The following is a 23,491-nucleotide window of genomic DNA, read 5'->3' as shown; positions in this document are numbered from 1 at the left end:
TCAGATTTTGCAGTTGTGAGATGTGTTTTACCTTAAGTCACTTTGCTGAATTTGTCATGTCATTTTTATTGTTACTTCCCTTATAGAGGATTTAGGTACCTTCTTGACTGAGTTGTTCACTTTTCCCTTTCCAGAAATTGGGAGTTTCCTGAGGAGGGTGTTAGTGGTCTCAATGTCCTCTTTGGCCACTTCCTCTCATGGTACATGGTCAACTCACATTCCTCCTTCCCCAGCCCAATGGCCCAAGTCATCTGCAAGGTGACTCAGAGCAGCCCACCTCACTTTTGTCTCTTGGGGATTCCAGTATCTATGTCAGAATCTGTGCCACGTCCACTCCCCATCTCTCTGATTTGGTATTTCAACTTCTTCCTTTGTTGATCTTGGCTCACCTCATTCCATTTTACCTCATCCCATTTTCTCTATTGTGAGGTCATCCAGAATTTAAGAGCATGAACTTCTTAGTCAGGTATCCAGCTTCAGCTCTAGTTACCTGTGTAACTTTGTCGGGGAGTTAACCTCCCTGAGCTTCTATTTGTGATCTGTAAAAAAGAGGTACTATTACTTTTCCTCAGAGTGTTACTAGGAATATTAAATGAAATAGTGAATGAAAGCCTTTTTGAAATAGATCGTAATAAGTGCACAAGATGTGTTAGCAATCATTGCTCACACTTTTTATCTTTCCATCTCTATTTCCCCTATGTGCTCTTAAATTCATTTTCCTGCCTCCCATCCTTTTGATGGAAATTATATAGGATAGGGGTGTTTAAATTATAACTTTGGGCGTGAGTTAAAGCCCTAACTTTTCTCAGTGGGTTGTGTAAATGTTGGAGGAAAAGAATCACTGGTTTGAATTCCAACCCTGTTATTTACTTGCGGTTTTACCTTGGGCAAATTATTTTGCCTCTCTGAGCCTTAGCTGTTTTATCTCTGTAATAGAAATAATAACATATACCTTTTCCCAAAAAGCTGTGTGATGTGTTAGACACCCACACGTCTACAGATGTGTACATTAGTGCCTGGTAGATTATCAGTATTAATTCCTGCCTCCTTTAAAAAAATTATCTAAAAAAGATTTTTTTTGAGATTTAGTGTGATCTAATCTACAGGGAAAGGCACTTATTTTTCCTTGGGAAAAGTTTGAGACAATGTATACATCATGAGAATTAATTGAGACTCTTGTGTCTATGAGATGCAAAAGCAATGGACAGGGGCATTATTAGAGAATGTTAAACCCTGGCAGCTCATTTAAAGTTTCAAGTCTCTGCAGCCTCCTAGTGGCCATTGGGTGCAGCAGACGATTCATGGTTACTGACAAATTACTGGAGTCAGTAATGCCTTTGGTCAAGAATTGTATAGAGAAATAGGGAAAGGCTGGAGTTTTAGTCATTTTTCGTATTTCAAATAAAAATTCCTCTTCCAGTAGGTATGTCAGAAAAATCTGATGAAAATCAAACGTATATTGTACTAGGAAAGTATTAACTACCGTAGCATTTTCCTCCCCCTTTTCTTTCTTTTCCTCCCTTCCTCCACCAAGATAGAAACATACTTTCTTCTCCTTGGATGAGATAATTATTTGCCCTAAAACTTGTAAAGTCAGTGTATCCAGTGTGACTTCCAGAGAGAGGGCAGATGCCTGTCAAATTAAGTGAGTTGCCAAACATAGAGCAGGAAGAAAGCCATACCGAGAATCAATATTCCTTTGTTACTGGGTCTTCCACTTGCCAAAGGCATTGCCACAAAGCTGGAAAGAGCCCAGCTCCTAGGAGAACAGAGGTTCCACTTGGCCCTATCTCTTGTGGGGTGGTAGGCAAATTACTGCGGCCCCCAGGAGCTCAGTGAGGGAGGTTCAATGTGACACTGTGCTCTGATCCTATGAGAAAACTCCTGTGCTACCCACCAGGCTGTGAGCTCCAGAGAGGATCTTGCCTCATTCTTAGCTTCAACAGTCAGCTCAAGGCCTGACATCCAGCCTTCAAGAAGGAATCAAGGGGATTTGTGTGACCCAAAGATGGTAGTTTTGTCTGAGGATCTAGTGAACCACTTGTTATAAAAACAGCTATTATCTGAGTTCTGCGTTGGCAGCTCAGGAGAGACGAAAGGAAAGTGAGAGGAGAGGTATGGCCACTACAGGTGATTAAAAAAGGCCTAAGGTTCTGAACCCTCATTCCCAAGATTGTGGGCAAGCAATTAAATGCTCTGCAACTCAGTTTCTGCATCTGTAAAACTGGAATGAAAATGTTTACCTTGCAGGGACTAGGGAGGTTGCACGTGTTCAGACACCATTCTGAGAAAACGGAGTGACTGACAGGGGTCTGAAATGTATTTGTTGTAGCTGCAGAACAACTCTGCCAGACCAAGACCATCCATCCCTCTCTGCCCCCCTACTCCCAAATTCTTCTGTGTGGACGGGGGGACTCCTCAGTTTCTAGGAATGCATTCAAATAATAGATGGATCAGAGAATATTTTGTCTCAGGGCCTTAATACAAGCTGTTCTCAGATTTGCCAGTGTCGCGCTGCCACCCCCTCCCCACTCCCTCCTCCCTTCCCTTAGCCTCCAGTTTTATTCTGGAACCTGCTTTTCCCGAAGTCGGACCCGTTTAATCTCTTAAATGTATAATTAGGGAGAGTGCTTGATTGCAAAGGCCTCTTCCAGTTCTCACATTTGCTCCCTTTCACACTGCAGAGAAATAGGGCAGGGAATCTGGAGGAAGGGAAGGAGCTAGAGACTGGAGAGGGACGGAGGGCGGATGGGGCGGGCTCACTGCTTTTCTCAATGAATGCCGAGGCCTCTGCAGATTTGCATAGGAGCCGACCGAGCCACACCATTGGTTGGAGGGCGCTAGTGGGGCGGGGCGGGCAGCGGCGCGGAGTTGGCTCGTGAGCCCCGCCCCCTCCGGGCCCCGCCCCCTCTCTGCGCGCGCTCGCGCGGCTCCGCCAGCTGCAAGTGGCGGGCGCCCAGGCAGATGCGATCCAGCAGCTCTGGGGGCGGCAGCGGCGGTAGCAGCTGGTACCTCCCGCCTCCTCTGTTCCGAGGGTCGCGGGGCACCGATGTGCTTTCCGGCCGCCCTCTGGCCGGCCACCCAAAGCTGCGGGCGCTGATGATGGGTGAGGAGGGGGCGGCAAGATTTCGGGAGCCCCTGCCCTGAACGCCCTCAGCTGCTGCCGCCGGGGCCGCTCCGGTGCCTGCGAACTCTGAGGAACCGAGCGAGGCGCGGGCGACAGCAAGGACGCTGTAAACTTGCGCAGCGCGGGGGTTCGGATTCACGCCCAGAAGTTCAGCGGGCAGAGCAGTCCGAAGCCTTCCCGCAGCGGAGAGATAGCTTGAGGGTGCGCAAGAAGGCAGCCCGGTCGTCGGATCCCGCCCAGACCGGGCAGAGGAGCTCGGAGGAGCCAAAAGGAACGCAGGAGACGGCCAGGACAGCGTGCAGCAGCTGGGAGCCGCCGTTCTCAGTCTGGAAAGTTGCGGAGATTGGAGGCTGCCCCGAGAGGGACAGACCCCAGCTCCGACCGCGGGGGGCAGGAGAGGACGGTACCCAACTGCCACCTCCCTTCAACCACAGTAGTTCCTCTGTGTGGAGCGCAGCGAGCTACGGACGGGGGAGCGGCTCTCGGCGTGGTGAGCGGGAGACTCAAGGTCCCAGTCAGTGAGCCCAGCGTGCTTGAGGGTCTCTGGACTCGCCCCTGAGATTACAGCTGTGTTTCCTTGAGACTCCTGCTGGCCTCCGTGCAGTTGGGGGAAAGCAAGAGACTTGCGCTCACGCACAGTCCTCTGGAGATCAGGTGGAAGGAGCCGCTGGGTACCGAGGACTGTTCAGAGCTTCTTCCCATCTAGGGGAGAGTGAAGGGCGAGGCTGGGCCTGAAGAGCAGTGTAAACGGCCTCCTCCGACGGGATGGGAACTATCGGGCTCCTGTGGCTGCTGCCGCTGCTACTTTCCACTGCAGCTTTGGGCTCTGGGACGGGGACCGGCCAGCGCACGGGATCCCCAGCTGAGGGGCCGCCGCTGCAGCCCCGGGAGCCGCTCAGCTACTCGCGCCTGCAGAGGAAGAGTCTGGCAGTGGACTTCGTGGTGCCCTCACTCTTCCGTGTCTACGCCCGGGACCTGCTGCTGCCGCCATCCCCCTTGGAGCTGAAGGCTGGCAGGCCCGAGGCGCGCGGCTCGCTCGCTCTGGACTGCGCCCCGCTGCTCAGGTTGCTGGGGCCGGCGCCCGGGGTCTCCTGGACAGCCGGCTCACCCACCCCGGCAGAGGCCCGGACGCTGTCCAGGGTGCTGAAGGGCGGCTCGGTGCGCAAGCTCCGGCGTGCCAAGCAGTTGGTGTTGGAGCTGGGCGAGGAGGCGATCTTGGAGGGTTGCGTCGGGCCCCCCGGGGAGGCGGCTGTGGGGCTGCTCCAGTTCAACCTCAGCGAGCTGTTCAGTTGGTGGATTCGCCAGGGCGAAGGGCGACTGAGGATCCGCCTGATGCCCGAGAAGAAAGCGTCGGAAGTGGGCAGAGAGGGAAGGCTGTCCGCGGCAATCCGCGCCTCCCAGCCCCGCCTTCTCTTCCAGATCTTCGGGACTGGTGAGCAGCTCCCTCCTAAGTGTGCTGGGATTTAGTGTTTTTAGTCACATTGACATGCAACCATTAAATAATCCTGACTTCCACCCCACTTTCTAAAACCTCAGCTCTGCTTCTTCGCCCCCCTTCCTCCTGCAAACCTGCTTCCTGAGTCAGACGGTAGTTTCTTGTTTTCTCCCTGAAAGCAGTTGAGGGGTCTTCCTTCCTCTTTAGCAACCAAGTTGGGAGAAAAGTTTCATACTCTTGGCAGAGCGCCTTGTACTTATACGCAGTCTGAGACAAAATTGGACGCCCCTCTTCCTGGGCCCCTGGGACAGTTGAAATGCCCCGATTACTTCTAGGTTCCAAGTTTAGTAGTAGATGTCAAAACTATTGCCCTTCTCTCCCCCTTGTTCCTGGCCGGCACAGATTTGGGAAATATGGTACACCTTCTCAGGGAATATAGAATTTCTCTCATATTATGGAATCTCACCCAACTGTCCCCATGCCAAATGTTGGCTTGGGCAGGTATTGCCAGGGATTGCCTCCTCTTTATTTATTTATTCTCCCCCTCCTACCCCCACCCAGTCTGCTGTGCACTCTCAGACTCATCCTTTCTCTTACATGTTGTTGGAAGAGCCCCAGAGAAACTAAGGAACAGAGGACAGGAGGGAGGTGTGGAGGAAGGAAGGAAAGTTGTCAATATTATCTTCCTTTGGGGAGTCACTAAGAAGCCAGGGAGAAACCATCGTTGGTTTTCCTGCTTTTCTTACCTTTTCCCACTCCTCCTTTCCCCTCTGATTCTTAGCGTGAACGTCAGCAGCAGCTCTTGATGATAGTCTCTGGCAGGCTTGTTTCACTGCAGATCTCCCTGCTGGAGACTCCTAAAATGAGATTTTTCTGTTCCATTTACTCCCTCATTTCTTCCCATATTCACTGAGTTGGGTGTGTGTGCAGGCACTTACTTCTAACTCTTTCCAGAGTATCCTTTGACTGGAAAACCAGGTAGTTTTGAATGGATGTTCTTCTTGTAAGACAACTGGGGAAGACTTGTGAATAAAATATACAATGCAAATGAATGAGAAAGGCACAGAAAAGAAATCAGGCTTTTAAAAAGCCAACACAAATTTCATCAAGCAAACCCAGCTTCTTTTCTATCATTCTCATCATCAGAAATAAATGAAGTTCTTATGCTCCACTGGCTCCTAATGTCTAATATTAATTGGATGGAAAGCATTGAAAAGGGTCCATTGTAGAGCTACAAGTATCTTGCATGCTTGTCCACACACACATACACACCCACACATGAGTATTCTTATGCAGCAGGGATATTCAGAAGCTGAGTTTCCCTAGTCATTGCACAGGAAACATACTAGTATGTGACCCCAAAGAAAAACAGAGTGCAGATGCACATTTCAGCATTAGTGTTAGTGGCACTGGCACCTAAAGTGAGCCCTTTTCATTTAGTGCTGGAATTTATATAGTCCATCCTAAGAGGCACTGATGAGTTTGATAGTGCCTTCAGTGAACTGAGATGGAAGACTGATACTGTTGTTCCACCCAAGATATTTTTGTAAAGAACAGCTGGGCTTTAATGTCATTGTGGTTTGTGTGGTTTATACATGCAACATTCTGTTTTAGTGCCCAGTGTTTTAGTAATGGATATAAAAATGACTTCTCTGGAAATGCAGATTATCTTCTAGTTTCATGCCTATGAGCATCTCTGGAGCTTCCCCATCACCTTTTATCAAATGACCATAGAATCCAGCGGTCTATATCAGCTCTTGTCAGATGTTGGTGACAGGCAAAAGGGCTTATTTCTACAGCCCCACACCTGCCAACTGTAAACAGGTAGATTGCATGAAGCTATCAGTGGGTGTTTCTGAAGAGTCACATGCTTACTTCATTTAAAGAATATACTCCACTCAAGTCTTAAATAAGGTGCTGGAGCTGCTGAGTGGGGAGGTTTATGTAGAAAGGCCTGTGCTCCAAGGGCTTCTCTGCTATTGACTGTAGGAAAGCATTGTGGTCTTCCCAAGTCCTCCCTCAGTGGCCCAGTACATTTGGCAGCTGGACCAAGCCCTTATGCATCATTTGACACATCTAGCAATGCTGATTTCAGTAGGAGCCAGGATTCTGCCATTAAAAGGCAAGAAAATTTGGCCAAGCATTTTTCAGCAGGATTGGAATCAAATAATTATTGATAGGATCAAATAAGACACTAAGTGTAACTGGATGAGCTCCCCATGACCTCTAGAGAGACAGGCAGCCTATTGAAAAGCACTTCAGGCCTTGTGATGATCATACTTGGAACAGCCTGGTCTCTCCTGTCTCTGAGGACATATGCTGTCTGCAGTTAGGCAGCTGGCCATGCAGGACTAGCCCCTCTCACATTATCATTGCCTCCCCAGCCTCATTCAGATACAGTCTCCACTGCAGACATCCCCATGGATTAGATACACTTTGCTATACCTTGTTCTGTGTTTCGGACAACATATATCATTATGGTTCCATTCATTTTCCTTATGAAAATTCAAGGTTAAGTTCTGACACTGGGATTGATTTTGCTATTTATCATGTTTGGAGAAATGGGTTTATTCTTTTTGTATAGGCTCTGATTTATAGAAAAGGCATTTAACTCTTCTATGATGTGGGCTCTTCAGTTATACAGAGGGAAAGTAGGCACAGCTCAGCTTATTTCTTCCAGTGTCTGCCCAAGTGTCTTGTCTGGAGGTATACAATGATGCTGATGGGGCTATTTGTGGGGAGGGAAGAGCTGATTGTTCTTCCTTGTCTTGTAGTGAGGGGCCTGGAGCAGTCCATTTGGCTCAGACCAAAGATAGCTTCCTAAGCCTGAGCAGGACCATGACTAAAACAGTAAAAATGAAAAAGCGCCAGTTAGGAGAAAGCAAAACCTTTGCATTGCTTGTGATTTGGGCTGTCTGAGAGGACAGAAAGATGTCTGAGAGGCCTTACAATGCATGAAATGCTAATGTTTTTTCTTTATGGGTTGCTGTGAATTCTTAAATGGGATCAGCATATCAAGTCTGAGACAGATCCCAAATTCACCCATTCATGGAGAAGAGGTGAAGAGGCAGCTTCTGGGACTGTATTAATGGTTCTGGCCTCTCCCAGCACAGCCCAAATCATAGAAAAGATGTCTGTCTGCAAGGCTGGCATGTTGCCCACAGCTCCAGTTTGTATCCTGGCTTACAGGTGTTTTGAGATCTGTTTCTGCCATCACCCAGGCAGAGGGCTAGGGGATGATGACTCATGGGATAGGAGGCCTATTTCCCTGTAAGCACTCCCTCCTACTCCAGGAAAGTGGATACATGACTTGGGATTTTACATGTACTATGGAGAGGCCTGAGCAATTTAGAGATGTATGCAATGCAATATACCTGACCTTTGACCTCCCATATCTGTCAGTTCCTTCCCGTTTCATTTCTGGAGTGGGCAGAGAGAGCAAAGGAGGATAGAGAGGAAATTGGAGCTCCCAGAAGGGATATCAGTTATTGGAGGTGAATTGGGAGAATTGGAACTAGTCCAGAGAAGAGCGGAGAGCTGATTTAACAGTTGAAGGGACTGATTTACGATGAAAGATGAAAAGAATTAAATATATATGGCTGGGCTAAATGACGATGAAGGGAAAGCCATGGTAACAATCTACAAATCTCTGAAGAGAGAGTGGCAGTGAAGGAGAGGAGTTATTTAGCGTGGCCCATGGAAGTAATTGGATCATACTTGTAGAAGGAAACTTCGGGTTGGATATCAGGGAAACCTTGTTTTCTGACGTTGATATTCCTTCCTCTGACTATGGAATGGAATTCCAAGGGAGTGGGGAGTCAGGTGAGATGTGGGTCAGATAAGCCCCAGCATTCCTAATTAATCAGTTCTATATTTTCAAATATTGAGAAGTCACAACAGGACAGAGAGCTGGGATGCAGAATGGCAGAAGGAATCATGATCCAAACCCTTTTATGATCCAAACCCTGGAGCCTTTGGGCATTGGTGTTTTTAGAGGAAAAGAAAAGAATTGCATATACATCTTTGAAGTTGGTGCAAAGCACTTAAAAAATTGTTAATGACAAATATTTTGAAATTACTGAATTTATTCTTCCCTGCCCTCCAATTAAACAGATTATTTCTCTGAGGTGTGATCTGTATATCCAGGGGTTTGGGAGGCACGCTCACCAGAGAATTGTGTATCCAAGATACATCTATGGGTGAGTGTATGTGACAAAACATCACTGAGCAGGGCAGAAAGTGGCCTGTGTCTTGAGAAGATGCCATCAGTTCTAGATTTGGTGGACTCCTACTGGCTACTTAAAAATCCCTTGAAATGTTGAGAATCTGTATTGTCATTTGAAAGATGAAGTTCATTCACATCCAATTTAGCATTTCAAAAATTTTCAAAAGAGAAAGAAGGTCCATGAGGGGTTTTTGTGTAAGGCATGGGAGGAGAGTGTGATTATTAATAAAAATGGATGTCTAGGCTGGGCGCAGTGGCTCATGCCTGTAATCCCAGCATTTTGGGAGGCTGAGGAGGGCAGATCACTTGAGGTCAGGAGTTTGAGATCAGCCTGACAAACATGGTGAAACCCTGTCTCTACTAAAAACACAAAAATTAGCCAGGCATGGTGGCATGCGCCTTAGTCCCAGCTACTCAGAAGAATTGCTGGAACCTGGGAGATGGAGGTTGCAGTGAGCCAAGATTGAGCCACCTCACTCCAGCCTGGGCAACAGAGTGAGAAAAGGATATCTGTAAGGAAGCTGGTTTGCCGAAAGTCAGGAGGAACTGGCCTGCAGGTGGGAGGAGAAAAGAATGAGTTTGCTTAGCAGAAGTCTCAGTGCCCTGCCACTCAGGATCACTGCCTGGCAACCTCACAACATGAACATTTTTCCAGTCTGACCTGTAAAGGAAATTTTGCCTTTCTTTATAATTGTTATTAGTGTCCTGTTATGGTTATATGGAACTTTACGATTTATAAAGCACTTTCACGTTTATTATCAGTTATTAATCCTATGGTAGGCAGGACAAGTGTTTGCTTTATTTTGTAAATGAAGTAACTGGAATCCAGACATTTAGTAATACTTTTTCCGAGTCTTATAGTACAAAGTGGTATACACGTGGAAACTTTCGTACTGACTAGAACCACGGTTCCCCTTTCCTTCAAATCAGAGTTCTTTCCACTGAGGGAATCATCTCCAAGTGCAGATTACAAAGAGCAAGACATGTCAATAGGTGAAAAAATGTCCAGTATCCTTGCTAGAAGGCTATGCAACAAATATTTGGTGGGCAATAGCCAGGGCTTGGAAGAATTCCTCGAAATCATTGAGGACTAGTTTTATCATTAGAAAAATAGGGATAGTAATAGTTCTTAAATGTTACTAAACGGGGTTAGTAATAGTTCAAGGTGTTGTCATGGGGATTAAATCAGATGATATGTGCACATCCTTAACTCAATGCCTGATGAAAGATAAAGTGCTTCATCAATACGAACCGCTGTGGTTTTCTCATATAATAGCAACAGCAGCACTCCAGCATCTGATCATGCAGGCTATGCACTCTACAACTCTAGGGGTTCTGTATACATTCTTGTCTGTCTGAATGGTGCCATCTGGAGTTGTAATCTCTATGTTTGGCCATGTGTGGCAACCTTGGCAGCAGCAGTTGTGATGCTGTGGTTCTCCATTCAACGAGCTTCTTACTCCCAAGAGATGAAAGATGGGATGTATGGGAAATGAAGAGAGTTATAAGAGTAGTAGTTTCTACTATTTCACCATGGAAAGTGACTTTCTCAGAAATATGCATGGAAAGGAGGATTGATGTGTGGTATTTACTTCCTCCCCATGAACTAATGTCCTCTCCTAAGGCTTTTGACTCTGGTTTCAGTTCAAAGGGTCAAACAGCATATTCGCAATCCAATTCTTTTTTTTTACAGAAAGAAACCAAGGCTTAACTTTATGAAAGTATGAAAGTTAAGATGGAGGAAGAACAAGATAGAGATGTTACAGCAGAATAATTTTCAGGTGGCAGATCTTTCTTAACTGAGAGTGCTCTGTCCAGGTCTAGAGACACTGGACTACTGGCCTCTGGTAACTCCTTTATTGTAATTAGCTGAAGATGTGTTCTTTCTACATTTTCAGCATCACTATTCATTGTCAAGTGGAGAATATGGAGAGAAATGTAAATTACCAACTGGTTAATAGACCTGAGCACATTAAGAGCAGTTAAACTTTGAGATGCCATGGAGATGTATAACCCAGGGACTTGAGTGGGAGGCTGCCTCAGGAAGATCCCTCAATCTAAAAAAGTAGGCTAAGAATCCACAGAGCATTTTGTACATGGTGGTTTTTATGAACCATAGCTGAGCCATTGCCTCCAAAAGATGCACATGAACATCATCTCTACTTGGGAGTAGATAAAATATAGGGCACGTGGGTGAGCATGGTTGTAGGTCCAGGATCACGTGAAGAGAGCTAAGAATAAAACTATCAAGGACTCCTCCTTCTTTACAGCCATTGTGTTGCTCTATGGTCTAGGGTGTGGCCAATGTTTCTTAACCTTGTGATGACCAGGGCTGTTTCACGGAGGTCAGGATGTGAGCAGGGAGTGTTGGCCTGGTGGTGAGGTAGTGGAGGAGATTGGAGGCATTCTTCAGTACGCTTTTTGATTAACTGTATTTTTCAGAATAGCTTATTTTTCTTCAGTAAATTTTGTGATGATTTTTTCAGCTGGCTGTTCTGAGCTTGGGCCCTTTCCCAAGGAAATTCTATTAGATTTGTTTTGTGTTGTGGTATAAATATTCCAGAAAGTGGGCAGAGAAGAACTCCCTTGGGGGAAGATACACCCAATCACTTGGTTATTTAAGAGTCTTTTTTTTTTTTTTTTTTTCTTGCACCTTACCTTTCTGGCTAAGTAACAACAGGTGCATGGAGTGGTAGGCAGTCAGAATTCCTTAGAGTAAGAATAAAGCTAAAGGAAGGTATGAAAAAGGTATGAGGTTAGAGGACAAGGGAAATCTAGGCAGGCTTAAAGAAATCAGGAAACTAGCCAAAGGAAATGAGGATAGATTGAACCATTGATTATATTTTTCTTTGACCCCTACTTATCTTTTATTTAGTTTTCACTGGAATATGAGTTCATGAGGGTGAGCATGGAAAGGACTACTTTAAGCCCAGATAATTAAAGTAAGTGTTCTGTGGTGAGAAGAACACTAGATTAGGTGCTCAAAGACTTGAATTCTATGATGTTCTTTATCTTTTGTTAGCTTTGCAATCTTCTACAACTCTCTTAAACTTGCTAAGCCTGTAGATTTTTGTTCCTTGCTTTTGGAAAGCAAATAATAGAGACTTTGTCTCAATTATCTCATGGAGTCATTGTGAGCATTGTATAAGATCACCTATGTGGAAAGTTCCAGTTTGGACTGTTCTAAGGCAGTAGAAAAAAATGAATGCACAAGATAATAAAATGTGCTGAGATCTTGCTTTACCCATTCATGATTTCAGCTAACCCTTGGCATTAGAAGCAGTGGTGTAAAGTCCCAGATTTTGAGTCAGGCCCTGAGGTTCAAGTAATAGCCCAGTATGCTTGAAAAGATGTCCCTCCCCAGGGATGCCATCGTCTCAAAATGACATCATTGCGTTGAAAGCATTTTCCCCAATTTCAGACTTTTCTGGCAAAGAGTCTAAAAATGGGACAGAGGAACCTTTATTTTAACAACAAAAATGATTTTTTTTTAATTTAGGGGATGACAAGTCTAATAAAGTGTATTGAGAGTATTAATTTATACAACTTAATGATAATTTACATGTGTAACATCCATATAATCACCACCCAGATAAAGATACAGAGTGTTTCCAGCACCCCAGAAAGTTTTCTTTCTCCAGTCCTTTTCCAGTCTGTATCCACATTCCACTCAAGGTCACCATCCTTCTGATTTGTATGTAAGCAATTAGTTTTGACTATTCTCGAACTTCATGTAGATGGAATCATACCAAACGTACTCTTGTGTTTGTCTTTTCCTACGGAACATGATTTCTGTGAGATTCATCAATGTTGTGTATAACAGTATTCTTTTTATCATTATGTTGTATCCCTTTGTATGAAAATAACATATATTTATCCATCTTCTTATTTTTCTACCAAGGAGTTCAATTTCTGGGAAATTAAAAGTAAAACCATCTATTCCAAATAATGAACAGAATAAGATACATGATATAATGATGACTTGATGGGTGCTGACGAGTTGATGGGTGCAGCACACCAACATGGCACAAGTATACATATGTAACAAACCTGCATGTTATGCACATGTACCCTAGAACTTAAAGTATAATAAAAAAAATAAATAAAAAATAAAATAAAAATAATAATAATAAAAAAAGACACAGATCTGGGGTTAAAGTCCTACTCTCTTATTTACTGACCCAAGGCTATTTATTTTCTTCTCTCCGAACTTTCCTTAATTGTAAAGTGAGAAAAATAACACCCAACTTCCAGAGATATTTTGAGAATTAAATGGGATAAGGCATATCGGAGATCCCAACCCATGGTTAGTGTTCAACAAGTGTTAGTTTCTTTCCTGAACTCTTGATTATATTTTTGCCCTCATTGGACAGAATCCATGCTTCAGAAACTCTTCCTGAAGCAAGGAAGGTAAGTCTTTTGCAAGTAAAGCCATTAACCCACAGAGGTAAAAGGAACAACCAAGGGCTATATAAGTTACATGCAAGACTTTTTAATAAATAATTTTATTTATAAATAAAATAATTTTAAATAAAAATAAAGATTTTTACGTTCAGTAGTTAACAAAGAAAATAAACTATTCAATAAATAAATAATTTTGAAAACTTTTTGGCCTTTTAGTCAGCACTGTTAAGAGAGAAAAATTGTAGAAGGAGTAGAAAAAGAAACATAAGTATATTTGCATAAAGAGAAAAAATGATGAAGAACGATGAAGCTATAAGTGAAGAAACTGAGAGAGGAATGTATAAGAGGCAACCCAGAAAGAGAGAAGGCAGGAATTATCTTCCAGACACTGAGATGCATAGACATAGAATAAAAGACCAAACAACGACACAAAGAGTGAGGTGGGGGTAGGGGAAGGAGAAGGGAGTGAACACATGACTATTTTGGGGCTTGGATGGATGCTGACCTGGTGTCAAAATCTATACTCTAAATCTAGGCTAAAATTATATGCTATTGTTTTTAACTTTATTGAATTCTGATTCACATAGAATAAAATGTGCCCATTTCAAGTGTATAGTTTGATTTGTTTGATAAATGCACACTCCTGGGCAACCACCACCCTAATTAGGATATGGAACATTTCTATCAACCCCAAAAGATCCTTCTTGACCTTTCGCAAGAACACCCTACACTCCCTGCTCCAGGCAACTTCTGATTAGATTTTGATCACAATAGATGAGTTTTGTCTGTTCTGGACTTTCGTAGAAATGAAATCATATAATGTGTTTTCTTTTGTGTCCAGCTTCTTTCACTTAGAATAATGCTTTTAAGATTTATCTGTTTTGTTGTATGTGTTAGTGGTCTGTTTTTTGTTGTTGTTGTTGTTGCTGCTGAATAGTATTCCATTGCATGAACATGACAGTTTGTTTATCCAGTCATCAGTTAATGGACATCTCAAAACTGTTACATGTTGTGTACAAGTCCAGAAGTTGACTGGAGCAGGAATTATAGGGGGTTTACTTCCAGTTGTAACAGAACAACTTCCATTAATTCAGCAACTTAGAAGGAAATAATATTTCCTTTTATTTGTTGTTTGTGGGGTCGGTAGTTATGTCCCCTTTTCCATACTTCATACTTGTGATTTGCATTGTTTCTCTTTTTTCTTTGTTGTCATTCTGGCTGGAGGTTTGGCAATTGTATTTTTTTTTTTTTCAAATAAACAGCTTTTGGTGATACTGATTTCTGCTATTTTTAAAATTTTAATTTCATTGATTTCTGCCCTTATTAGCTTTCCTTAATTTTGCTTGCCTTGGGTTTAATTTTTTTTTATCTTGTTTCTAGGTTTCTTAAGGTGAAAACTTAGGTCATTCATTTGAGATCCTTCTTTTCTAATATAAACTTGTAATGCTATAAATTGCTATAAATTCCCTCTAACAACAGTTTTACTTATATCCCACACTTTCATTCATTTTAAAATATTTTATAATTTTCCTTTTGGCTTCCTCTTTTACCCTTGAGTTATTTCTAAGTGTGTTGTTTTATTTCCAAACATTTTTTCTAGATATCTTTCATTTATTGATTTCCAGTTTAATTCTAATATGGTCTGAAAACAAGCTCGATTTTATTTCAGTTATTCAAACTTTATTAAGGTTTGCTTTATGGCCCAGAGTATACTCTGTCTTGATGAGTGTTCCACGTGCTCTTGAAAAGAACATGTATTCTGTGATTGTTGGGTGGAGGGTTCAATCAGTGTCAATTAGGTAAATTTGCTCAGTAGTGTTATTCAGGTCTTTTGTATCCTGACTGATTTCCTGTCTGTTATATGGATTACAAATAGAAGAGTGCTAATGTCTCCAAGTTTTTCTTTTGCCTGTTTCTTTCAATTCTATTAGTTTTTGCTTGATGTATTTTGAAGATCTATTATTATATGCATACACATTTAGGATTGTTATATCTTATTGCTGATTTGACTATCATTATGTAAAAATCACTTTTCACTTTTTATCCCTGGTAATATTCATATTTTGAAGTTTAATTTTATTATCTTAATATAGTTGACCCAGCTTTCTTTTAATTAGTGCTTATGTGGTATATCTGCTCCAGCCTTTTAATCTATGTATTTATATTAAAAATGGGTTTCTTTTAGAAAGTATATAGTTGGATTTTGTGTTTTAAAAAGACAATCTCTGCCTTTCACTTGGTGTGTTAGGCCACTTGAATGTAATGTTATAATTCATATGGTTAGATTTCGGTCTGTCATTTTATTATTTGTTTTTTATGTTTGTCCCCTGCTTTTCTGTTGTACTTTTGTACCTTTCTTGGCATGTTTTGGGTTATCAGAATTTTGGGGGCTGGATTTCAGTATTAATCCATCCACTGGTTTTTTGGCAAGAGCTCTTTGTACTATTATTTTAGATTTTAGTGGTTGCTCTAGGTTTTATACATACATAGAGAGAGTCTTTTACATCCTACTTAGAACTGATAATTTACCACTTTGATTAAAATACAGAAGCCTTACAATTATATAGGTTCCTTTATCCTCCTCCCCACTTTTTGTTACAGGTGTCATTTGTGTTCTTTCTACATAATTAAATCCCTGCTAGATTTTATATATATGTGCACCAGTCACGCATGTTTTAAATAACTTTTAAAAAGAAAAATAGGCCTTTAGAGGGGCGGAGCAAGATGGCCGAATAGGAACTGCTCCGGTCTCCAACTCCCAGTGCGAGCGACACAGAAGACCGGTGATTTCTGCATTTTCAACTGAGGTACTGGGGTCATCTCACTAGGGAGTGCCGGACAATCGGTGCTGGTCAGCTGCTGCAGCCCGACCAGCGAGAGCTGAAGCAGGGTGAGGCATCGCCTCACCTGGGAAGCGCAAGGGGGAAGGGAATCCCTTTTCCTAGGCAGGGGAACTGAGACACACAACACCTGGAAAATCGGGTGACTCCCACCCCAATACTGCGCTTTAAGCAAACGGGCACACCAGGAGATTATATCCCACACCTGGCCGGGAGGGTCCCACGCCCACGGAGCCTCCCTCATTGCTAGCACAGCAGTCTGTGATCTAACTGCAAGGCAGCAGCGAGGCTGGGGGAGGGGCCCCTGCCATTGCTGAGGCTTAAGTAGGTAAACAAAGCCGCTGGGAAGCTCGAACTGGGTGGAGCTCACAGCAGCTCAAGGAAACCTGCCTGTCTCTGTAGACTCCACCTCTGGGGACAGGGCACAGTTAACAACAACAACAACAAAAGCAGCAGAAACCTCTGCAGATGCAAATGACTCTGTCTGACAGCTTTGAAGAGAGCAGTGGATCTCCCAACATGGAGGTTGAGATCTGAGAAGGGACAGACTGCCTGCTCAAGTGGGTCCCTGACCCCTGAGTAGCCTAACTGGGAGACATCCCCCACTGGGGCAGTCTGACACCCCACACCTCACAGGGTGGAGTACACCCCTGAGAGGAAGCTTCCAAAGTAAGAATCAGACAGATACACTCGCTGTTCAGCAATATTCTATCTTCTGCAACCTCTGCTGCTGATACCCAGGCAAACAGGGTCTGGAGTGGACCTCAAGCAATCTCCAACAGACCTATAGCTGAGGGTCCTGACTGTTAGAAGGAAATCTATCAAACAGGAAGAACACCTATACCAAAACCCCATCAGTACGTCACCATCATCAAAGACCAGAGGCAGATAAAACCACAAAGAGGGGGAAAAAGCAGGGCAGAAAAGCTGGAAATTCAAAAAATAAGAGCGCATCTCCCCCTGCAAAGGAGCGCAGCCCATCGCCAGCAACGGATCAAAGCTGGTCAGAGAATGACTTTGACGAGATGAGAGAAGAAGGCTTCAGTCCATCAAACATCTCAGAGCTAAAGGAGGAATTATGTACCCAGTGCAAAGAAATTAAAAATCTTGAAAAAAGAGTGGAAGAATTGACAGCTAGACTAATTAATGCAGAGAAGGTCATAAACGAAATGACAGAGATGAAAACCATGACACGAGAAATACGTGACAAATGCACAAGCTTCAGTAACCGACTGGATCAACTGGAAGAAAGAGTATCAGCGATTGAGGATCAAATGAATGAAATGAAGTGAGAAGAGAAACCAAAAGAAAAAAGAAGAAAAAGAAATGAAGAAAGCCTGCAAGAAGTATGGGATTATGTAAAAAGACCAAATCTACATCTGATTGGGATGCCTGAAAGTGAGGGGGAAAATGGAACCAAGTTGGAAAACACTCTTCAGGATATCATCCAGGAGAACTTCCCCAACCTAGTAGGGCAGGCCAACATTCAAATTCAGGAAATACAGAGAACACCACAAAGATACTCCTCGAGAAGAGCAACTCCAAGACACATAATTGCCAGATTCACCAAAGTTGAAATGAAGAAAAGAATCTTAAGGGCAGCCAGAGAGAAAGGTCGGGTTACCCACAAAGGGAAGCCCATCAGACTAACAGCAGATCTCTCGGCAGAAACTGTACAAACCAGAAGAGAGTGAGGGCCAATATTCAACATTCTTAAAGAAAAGAATTTTAAACCCGGAATTTCATATCCAGCCAAACTAAGTTTCATAAGTGAAGGAGAAATAAAATCCTTTACAGATAAGCAAATGCTTAGAGATTTTGTCACCACCAGGTCTGCCTTACAAGAGACCCTGAAGGAAGCCCTAAACATGGAAAGGAACAACCGGTACCAGCCATTGCAAAAACATGCCAAAATGTAAAGACCATCGAGGCTAGGAAGAAACTGCATCAACTAACGAGCAAAATAACCAGTTAATATCATAATGGCGGGATCAAGTTCACACATAACAATATTAACCTTAAATGTAAATGGACTAAATGCTCCAATTAAAAGACACAGACTGGCAAACTGGATAAAGAGTCAAGACCCATCAGTCTGCTGTATTCAGGAGACCCATCTCACATGCAGAGACATACATAGGCTCAAAATAAAGGGATGGAGGAAGATCTACCAAGCAAATGGAGAACAAAAAAAAGCAGGGGTTGCAATCCTAGTCTCTGATAAAACAGACTTCAAACCATCAAAGATCAAAAGAGACAAAGAAGGCCATTACATAATGGTAAAGGGATCAATTCAACAGGAAGAGCTAACTATCCTAAATATATATGCACCCAATACAGGAGCACCCAGATTCATAAAGCAAGTCCTTAGAGACTTACAAAGAGACTTAGACTCCCATACAATAATAATGGGAGACTTCAACACTCCACTGTCAACATTAGACAGATCAACGAGACAGAAAGTTAACAAGGATATCCAGGAATTGAACTCATCTCTGCACCAAGCGGACCTAATAGACATCTATAGAACTCTCCACCCCAAATCAACAGAATATACATTCTTCTCAGCACCACATCGCACTTATTCCAAAATTGACCACATAATTGGAAGTAAAGCACTCCTCAGCAAATGTACAAGAACAGAAATTATAACAAACTCTCAGACCACAGTGCAATCAAACTAGAACTCAGGACTAAGAAACTCAATCAAAACCGCTCAACTACATGGAAACTGAACAACCTGCTCCTGAATGACTACTGGGTACATAATGAAATGAAGGCAGAAATAAAGATGTTCTTTGAAACCAATGAGAACAAAGATACAACATACCAGAATCTCTGGGACACATTTAAAGCAGTGTGTAGAGGGAAATTTATAGCACTAAATGCCCACAAGAGAAAGCAGGAAAGATCTAAAATTGACACTCTAATATCACAATTAAAAGAACTAGAGAGGCAAGAGCAAACACATTCAAAAGCTAGCAGAAGGCAAGAAATAGATCAGAGCAGAACTGAAGGAGATAGAGACACAAAAAACCCTCCAAAAAATCGATGAACCCAGGAGTTGGTTTTTTGAAAAGATCAACAAAATTGACAGATACCACTAGCAAGACTAATAAAGAAGAAAAGAGAGAGGAATCAAATAGACGCAATAAAAAATGATAAAGGGGATATCACCACCGACCCCACAGAAATACAAACTACCATCAGAGAATACTATAAACACCTCTGTGCAAATCAACTAGAAAATCTAGAAGAAATGGATAATTTCCTGGATACTTACACTCTTCCAAGACTAAACCAGGAAGAAGTTGAATCCCTAAATAGACCAATAGCAGGCTCCGAAATTGAGGCAATAATTAATAGCCTACCAACCAAAAAAAGTCCAGGACCAGATGGATTCACAGCTGAATTCTACCAGAGGTACAAGGAGGAGCTGGTACCATTCCTTCTGAAACTATTCCAATCAATAGAAAAAGAGGGAATCCTCCCTAACTCATTTTATGAGCCTGGCAGAGACACAACAAAAAAAAAGAGAGAATTTTAGACCAATATCCCTGATGAACATCGATGCAAAAATCCTCAATAAAATAAGGGCAAACCGGATTCAGCAGCACATCAAAAAGCTTATCCACCATGATCAAGTGGGCTTCATCCCTGGGATGCAAGGCTGGTTCAACATATGCAAATCAATAAACGTAATCCAGCATATAAACAGAACCAAAGACAAGAACCACATGATTATCTCAATAGATGCAGAAAAGGCTTTTGACAAAATTCAACAGCCCTTCATGCTAAAAATGCTCAAGAAATTCGGCATTGATGGAACGTACCTCAAAATAATAAGAGCTATTTATGACAAACCCACAGCCAATATCATACTGAATGGGCAAAAACTGGAAAAATTCCCTTTGAAAACTGGCACAAGACAGGGATGCCCTCTCTCACCACTCCTATTCAACATAGTGTTGGAAGTTCTGGCTAGGGCAATCAGGCAAGAGAAAGAAATAAAGGGTATTCAGTTAGGAAAAGAAGAAGTCAAATTGTCCCTGTTTGCAGATGACATGATTGTATATTTAGAAAACCCCATTGTCTCAGCCCAAAATCTCCTTAAGCTGATAAGCAACTTCAGCAAAGTCTCAGGATACAAAATTAGTGTGCAAAAATCACAAACATTCTTATACACCGGTAACAGACAAACAGAGAGCCAAATCATGAATGAACTTCCATTCACAATTGCTTCAAAGAGAATCAAATACCTAGGAATCCAACTTACAAGGGATGTAAAGGACCTCTTCAAGGAGAACTACAAACCACTGCTCAGTGAAATCAAAGAGGACACAAACAAATGGAAGAACATACCATGCTCATGGATAGGAAGAATCAATATCGTGAAAATGGCCATACTGCCCAAGGTTATTTATAGATTCAGTGCCATCCCCATCAAGCTACCAATGACTTTCTTCACAGAATTGGAAAAAACGGCTTTAAAGTTCATATGGAACCAAAAAAGAGCCCGCATTGCCAAGACAATCCTAAGTCAAAAGGACAAAGCTGGAGGCATCACGCTACCTGACTTCAAACTATACTACAAGGCTACAGTAACCAAAACAGCATGGTACTGGTACCAAAACAGAGATATAGACCAATGGAACAGAACAGAGTCCTCAGAAATAATACCACACAGCTACAGCCATCTGATCGTTGACAAACCTGAGAGAAACAAGAAATGGGGAAAGGATTCCCTATTTAATAAATGGTGCTGGGAAAATTGGCTAGCCATAAGTAGAAAGCTGAAACTGGATGCTTTCCTTACTCCTTATACGAAAATTAATTCAAGATGGATTAGAGACTTAAATGTTAGACCTAATACCATAAAAACCCTAGAAGAAAACCTAGGTAGTACCATTCAGGACATAGGCATGGGCAAGGACTTCATGTCTAAAACACCAAAAGCAACGGCAGCAAAAGCCAAAATTGACAAATGGGATCTCATTAAACTAAAGAGCTTCTGCACAGCAAAAGAAACTACCATCAGAGTGAACAGGCAACCTACAGAATGGGAGAAAATTTTTGCAATCTACTCATCTGACAAAGGGCTGATATCCAGAATCTACAAAGAACTCAAACAAATTTACAAGAAAAAAACAAACAACCCCATCAAAAAGTGGGCAAAGGATATGAACAGACATTTCTCAAAAGAAGACATTCATACAGCCAACAGACACATGAAAAAATGCTCATCATCACTGGCCATCAGAGAAATGCAAATCAAAACCACAATGAGATACCATCTCACACCAGTTAGCAGGGCAATCATTCAAAAGTCAGGAAACAACAGGTGTTGGAGAGGATGTGGAGAAATAGGAACACTTTTACACTGTTGGTGGGATTGTAAACTAGTTCAACCATTATGGAAAACAGTATGACGATTCCTCAAGGATCTAGAACTAGATGTACCATATGACCCAGCCATCCCACTACTGGGTATATACCCAAAGGATTATAAATCATGCTGCTATAAAGACACATGCACACGTATGTTTACTGCGGCACTATTCACAATAGCAAAGACTTGGAATCAACTCAAATGTCCATCAGTGACAGACTGGATTAAGAAAATGTGGCACATATACACCATGGAATACTATGCTGCCATAAAAAAGGATGAGTTTGCGTCCTTTGTAGGGACATGGATGCAGCTGGAAACCATCATTCTTAGCAAACTATCACAAGAAGAGAAAACCAAACACCGCATGTTCTCACTCATAGGTGGGAACTGAACAATGAGATCACTTGGACTCGGGAAGGGGAACATCACACACCGGGGCCTATCATGGGGAGGGGGGAGGGATTGCATTGGGAGTTATACCTGATATAAATGATAAATTGATGGGTGCTGACGAGTTGATGGGTGCAGCACACCAACATGGCACAAGTATACATATGTAACAAACCTGCACATTATGCACATGCACCCTAGAACTTAAAGTATAATTTAAAAAAAAAAAAAGATTTTTCAATGTAAGAAAAAAGAAAAAGAAAAAGAAAAATAGTCCTTTATAGCTGTCCAGATGTATACCATTTCTTTTGCTCTTCCCTTTTCCTCGAGTTTCAATATTTTCTATTTTATCATTTCCCTTCAGCCTAAAGAGCTCTTTTTTGCATTTTCGTTAGAGCAAGGTTATTGACAATAAATTCTCTTAGTTCCTGAAGGATAGTTTTACTAGGCTCAGAATTATGCCTTGACAGTTCCTTCCTTTCCACACTTTATTTCATTCCTGTGTCCTTCAGAGTTTCTGATGAGCAATCTGCCATTAAATTGTTGTTCCTGTATGTAATTGCTTTCAATACTTTTTTCTTGGGTTTTGATTTTTCAGAATTTGATTATAATGGGTCTCTGCATGATTTTATTTGTTTTTATCCTGTTTGTAGTTTTTTGAGACTCTTATTCTATACGTTTATGTCTTTCATCAAATCTGGGGATTTTTCAGTCATTATTTCTCCTTTGTATTCCACACCAATATATTCCTCCCCTCTTTTGAGACTCTGATTACACTCCTATTAGATCTCCCATGCTCTTGAGACTCTGCTAATTTCTTTTTTCGAAATTTTTCTCTTCTGCAGATTGAACAATTTCTATTGACCTATCCTCAAGTTTATTGACTCTTTCCTCTGTTATCTCCATTCTGATATAATTGTTTACTTTAGATATTGTAGTTTCCAGTATAAACGTTTCATGTTTGACAATGACTTCTATTTCTTTGATGAGAACTACCTTTCCATTCATTTTCCAGAGTGTTTACTTTTACCTTCTGGGACATAGTCATAACAGCTTCTTTAACGTCTTTGGTAATTCCAACATCTGGATGATCTTGTTATTGGCATATGTTATCTTTCCTCTTAAGAATTAGTCATCTTTTTTCTTTTATGTTGAGTAATTTGAGATTGTATCCTGCAAATTTTGAACATTATGTTGTCTGATCTGAGTTGGGTGTAGTTCGAACCTTTGGTTTGTTCTCAAAGCCTTTGTTGTTCTGCTATGAATCTGTCCACACCTCTGCCACTCAGGTGAGCTGAGGCCCTTGGCCAGTTCCTTCAGCAAGTTCGCATATTTCTTTCTCCAGTTCTCTTCTCTTTAGGATTCTCCTTAAACTTAGAGTTTTACCTACCTGTATTATTGCTGCACAGATTCTGCACTTAGGGTTGCCCTTGAGAGATGAAAGCAGAGAGATGATAAAGGAGATGAAAGTAGAGAGATGATAAAGAGAAACAAAATAGGGATTCCCTCCATACTCTTTGGCCTGAAGGGACCCCTTTCCTGGTCCTTTAGCCTGAAAGCTGTGGTTTCTACCAGGGCTGCTGCTTTTTTTTTTTTTTTTTTTTTTTTTTTATATATATATGCATGCAATGGAATATTATTCAGCCATAAAAAGAAGTAGAATGCTGATAATGACATC

General features: G+C 42.2%; 1 protein-coding gene across 1 annotated transcript in view; it reads left to right on the top strand.

The window, feature by feature from the left end:
* The first annotated feature begins 2,962 nt into the window (after nucleotides 1–2,962).
* ALK (ALK receptor tyrosine kinase) overlaps nucleotides 2,963–23,491 on the top strand; it is a 767,947-nt gene continuing 747,418 nt past the window's right edge. Inside the window, exon 1 of the mRNA XM_030921204.1 lies at nucleotides 2,963–4,559. Coding sequence (XP_030777064.1) covers nucleotides 3,893–4,559 — 667 coding nt within the window. The 5' untranslated portion in view covers nucleotides 2,963–3,892. The remainder of the gene's footprint in view (nucleotides 4,560–23,491) is intronic.

The sequence above is a fragment of the Rhinopithecus roxellana genome, chromosome 17, assembly GCF_007565055.1.
Source record: "Rhinopithecus roxellana isolate Shanxi Qingling chromosome 17, ASM756505v1, whole genome shotgun sequence".
In the NCBI taxonomy this organism is placed as follows: Eukaryota; Metazoa; Chordata; class Mammalia; order Primates; family Cercopithecidae; genus Rhinopithecus; species Rhinopithecus roxellana.
Note: the sequence above shows the minus strand (reverse complement) of the source record. Positions and strands in the feature narration are given on the sequence as shown.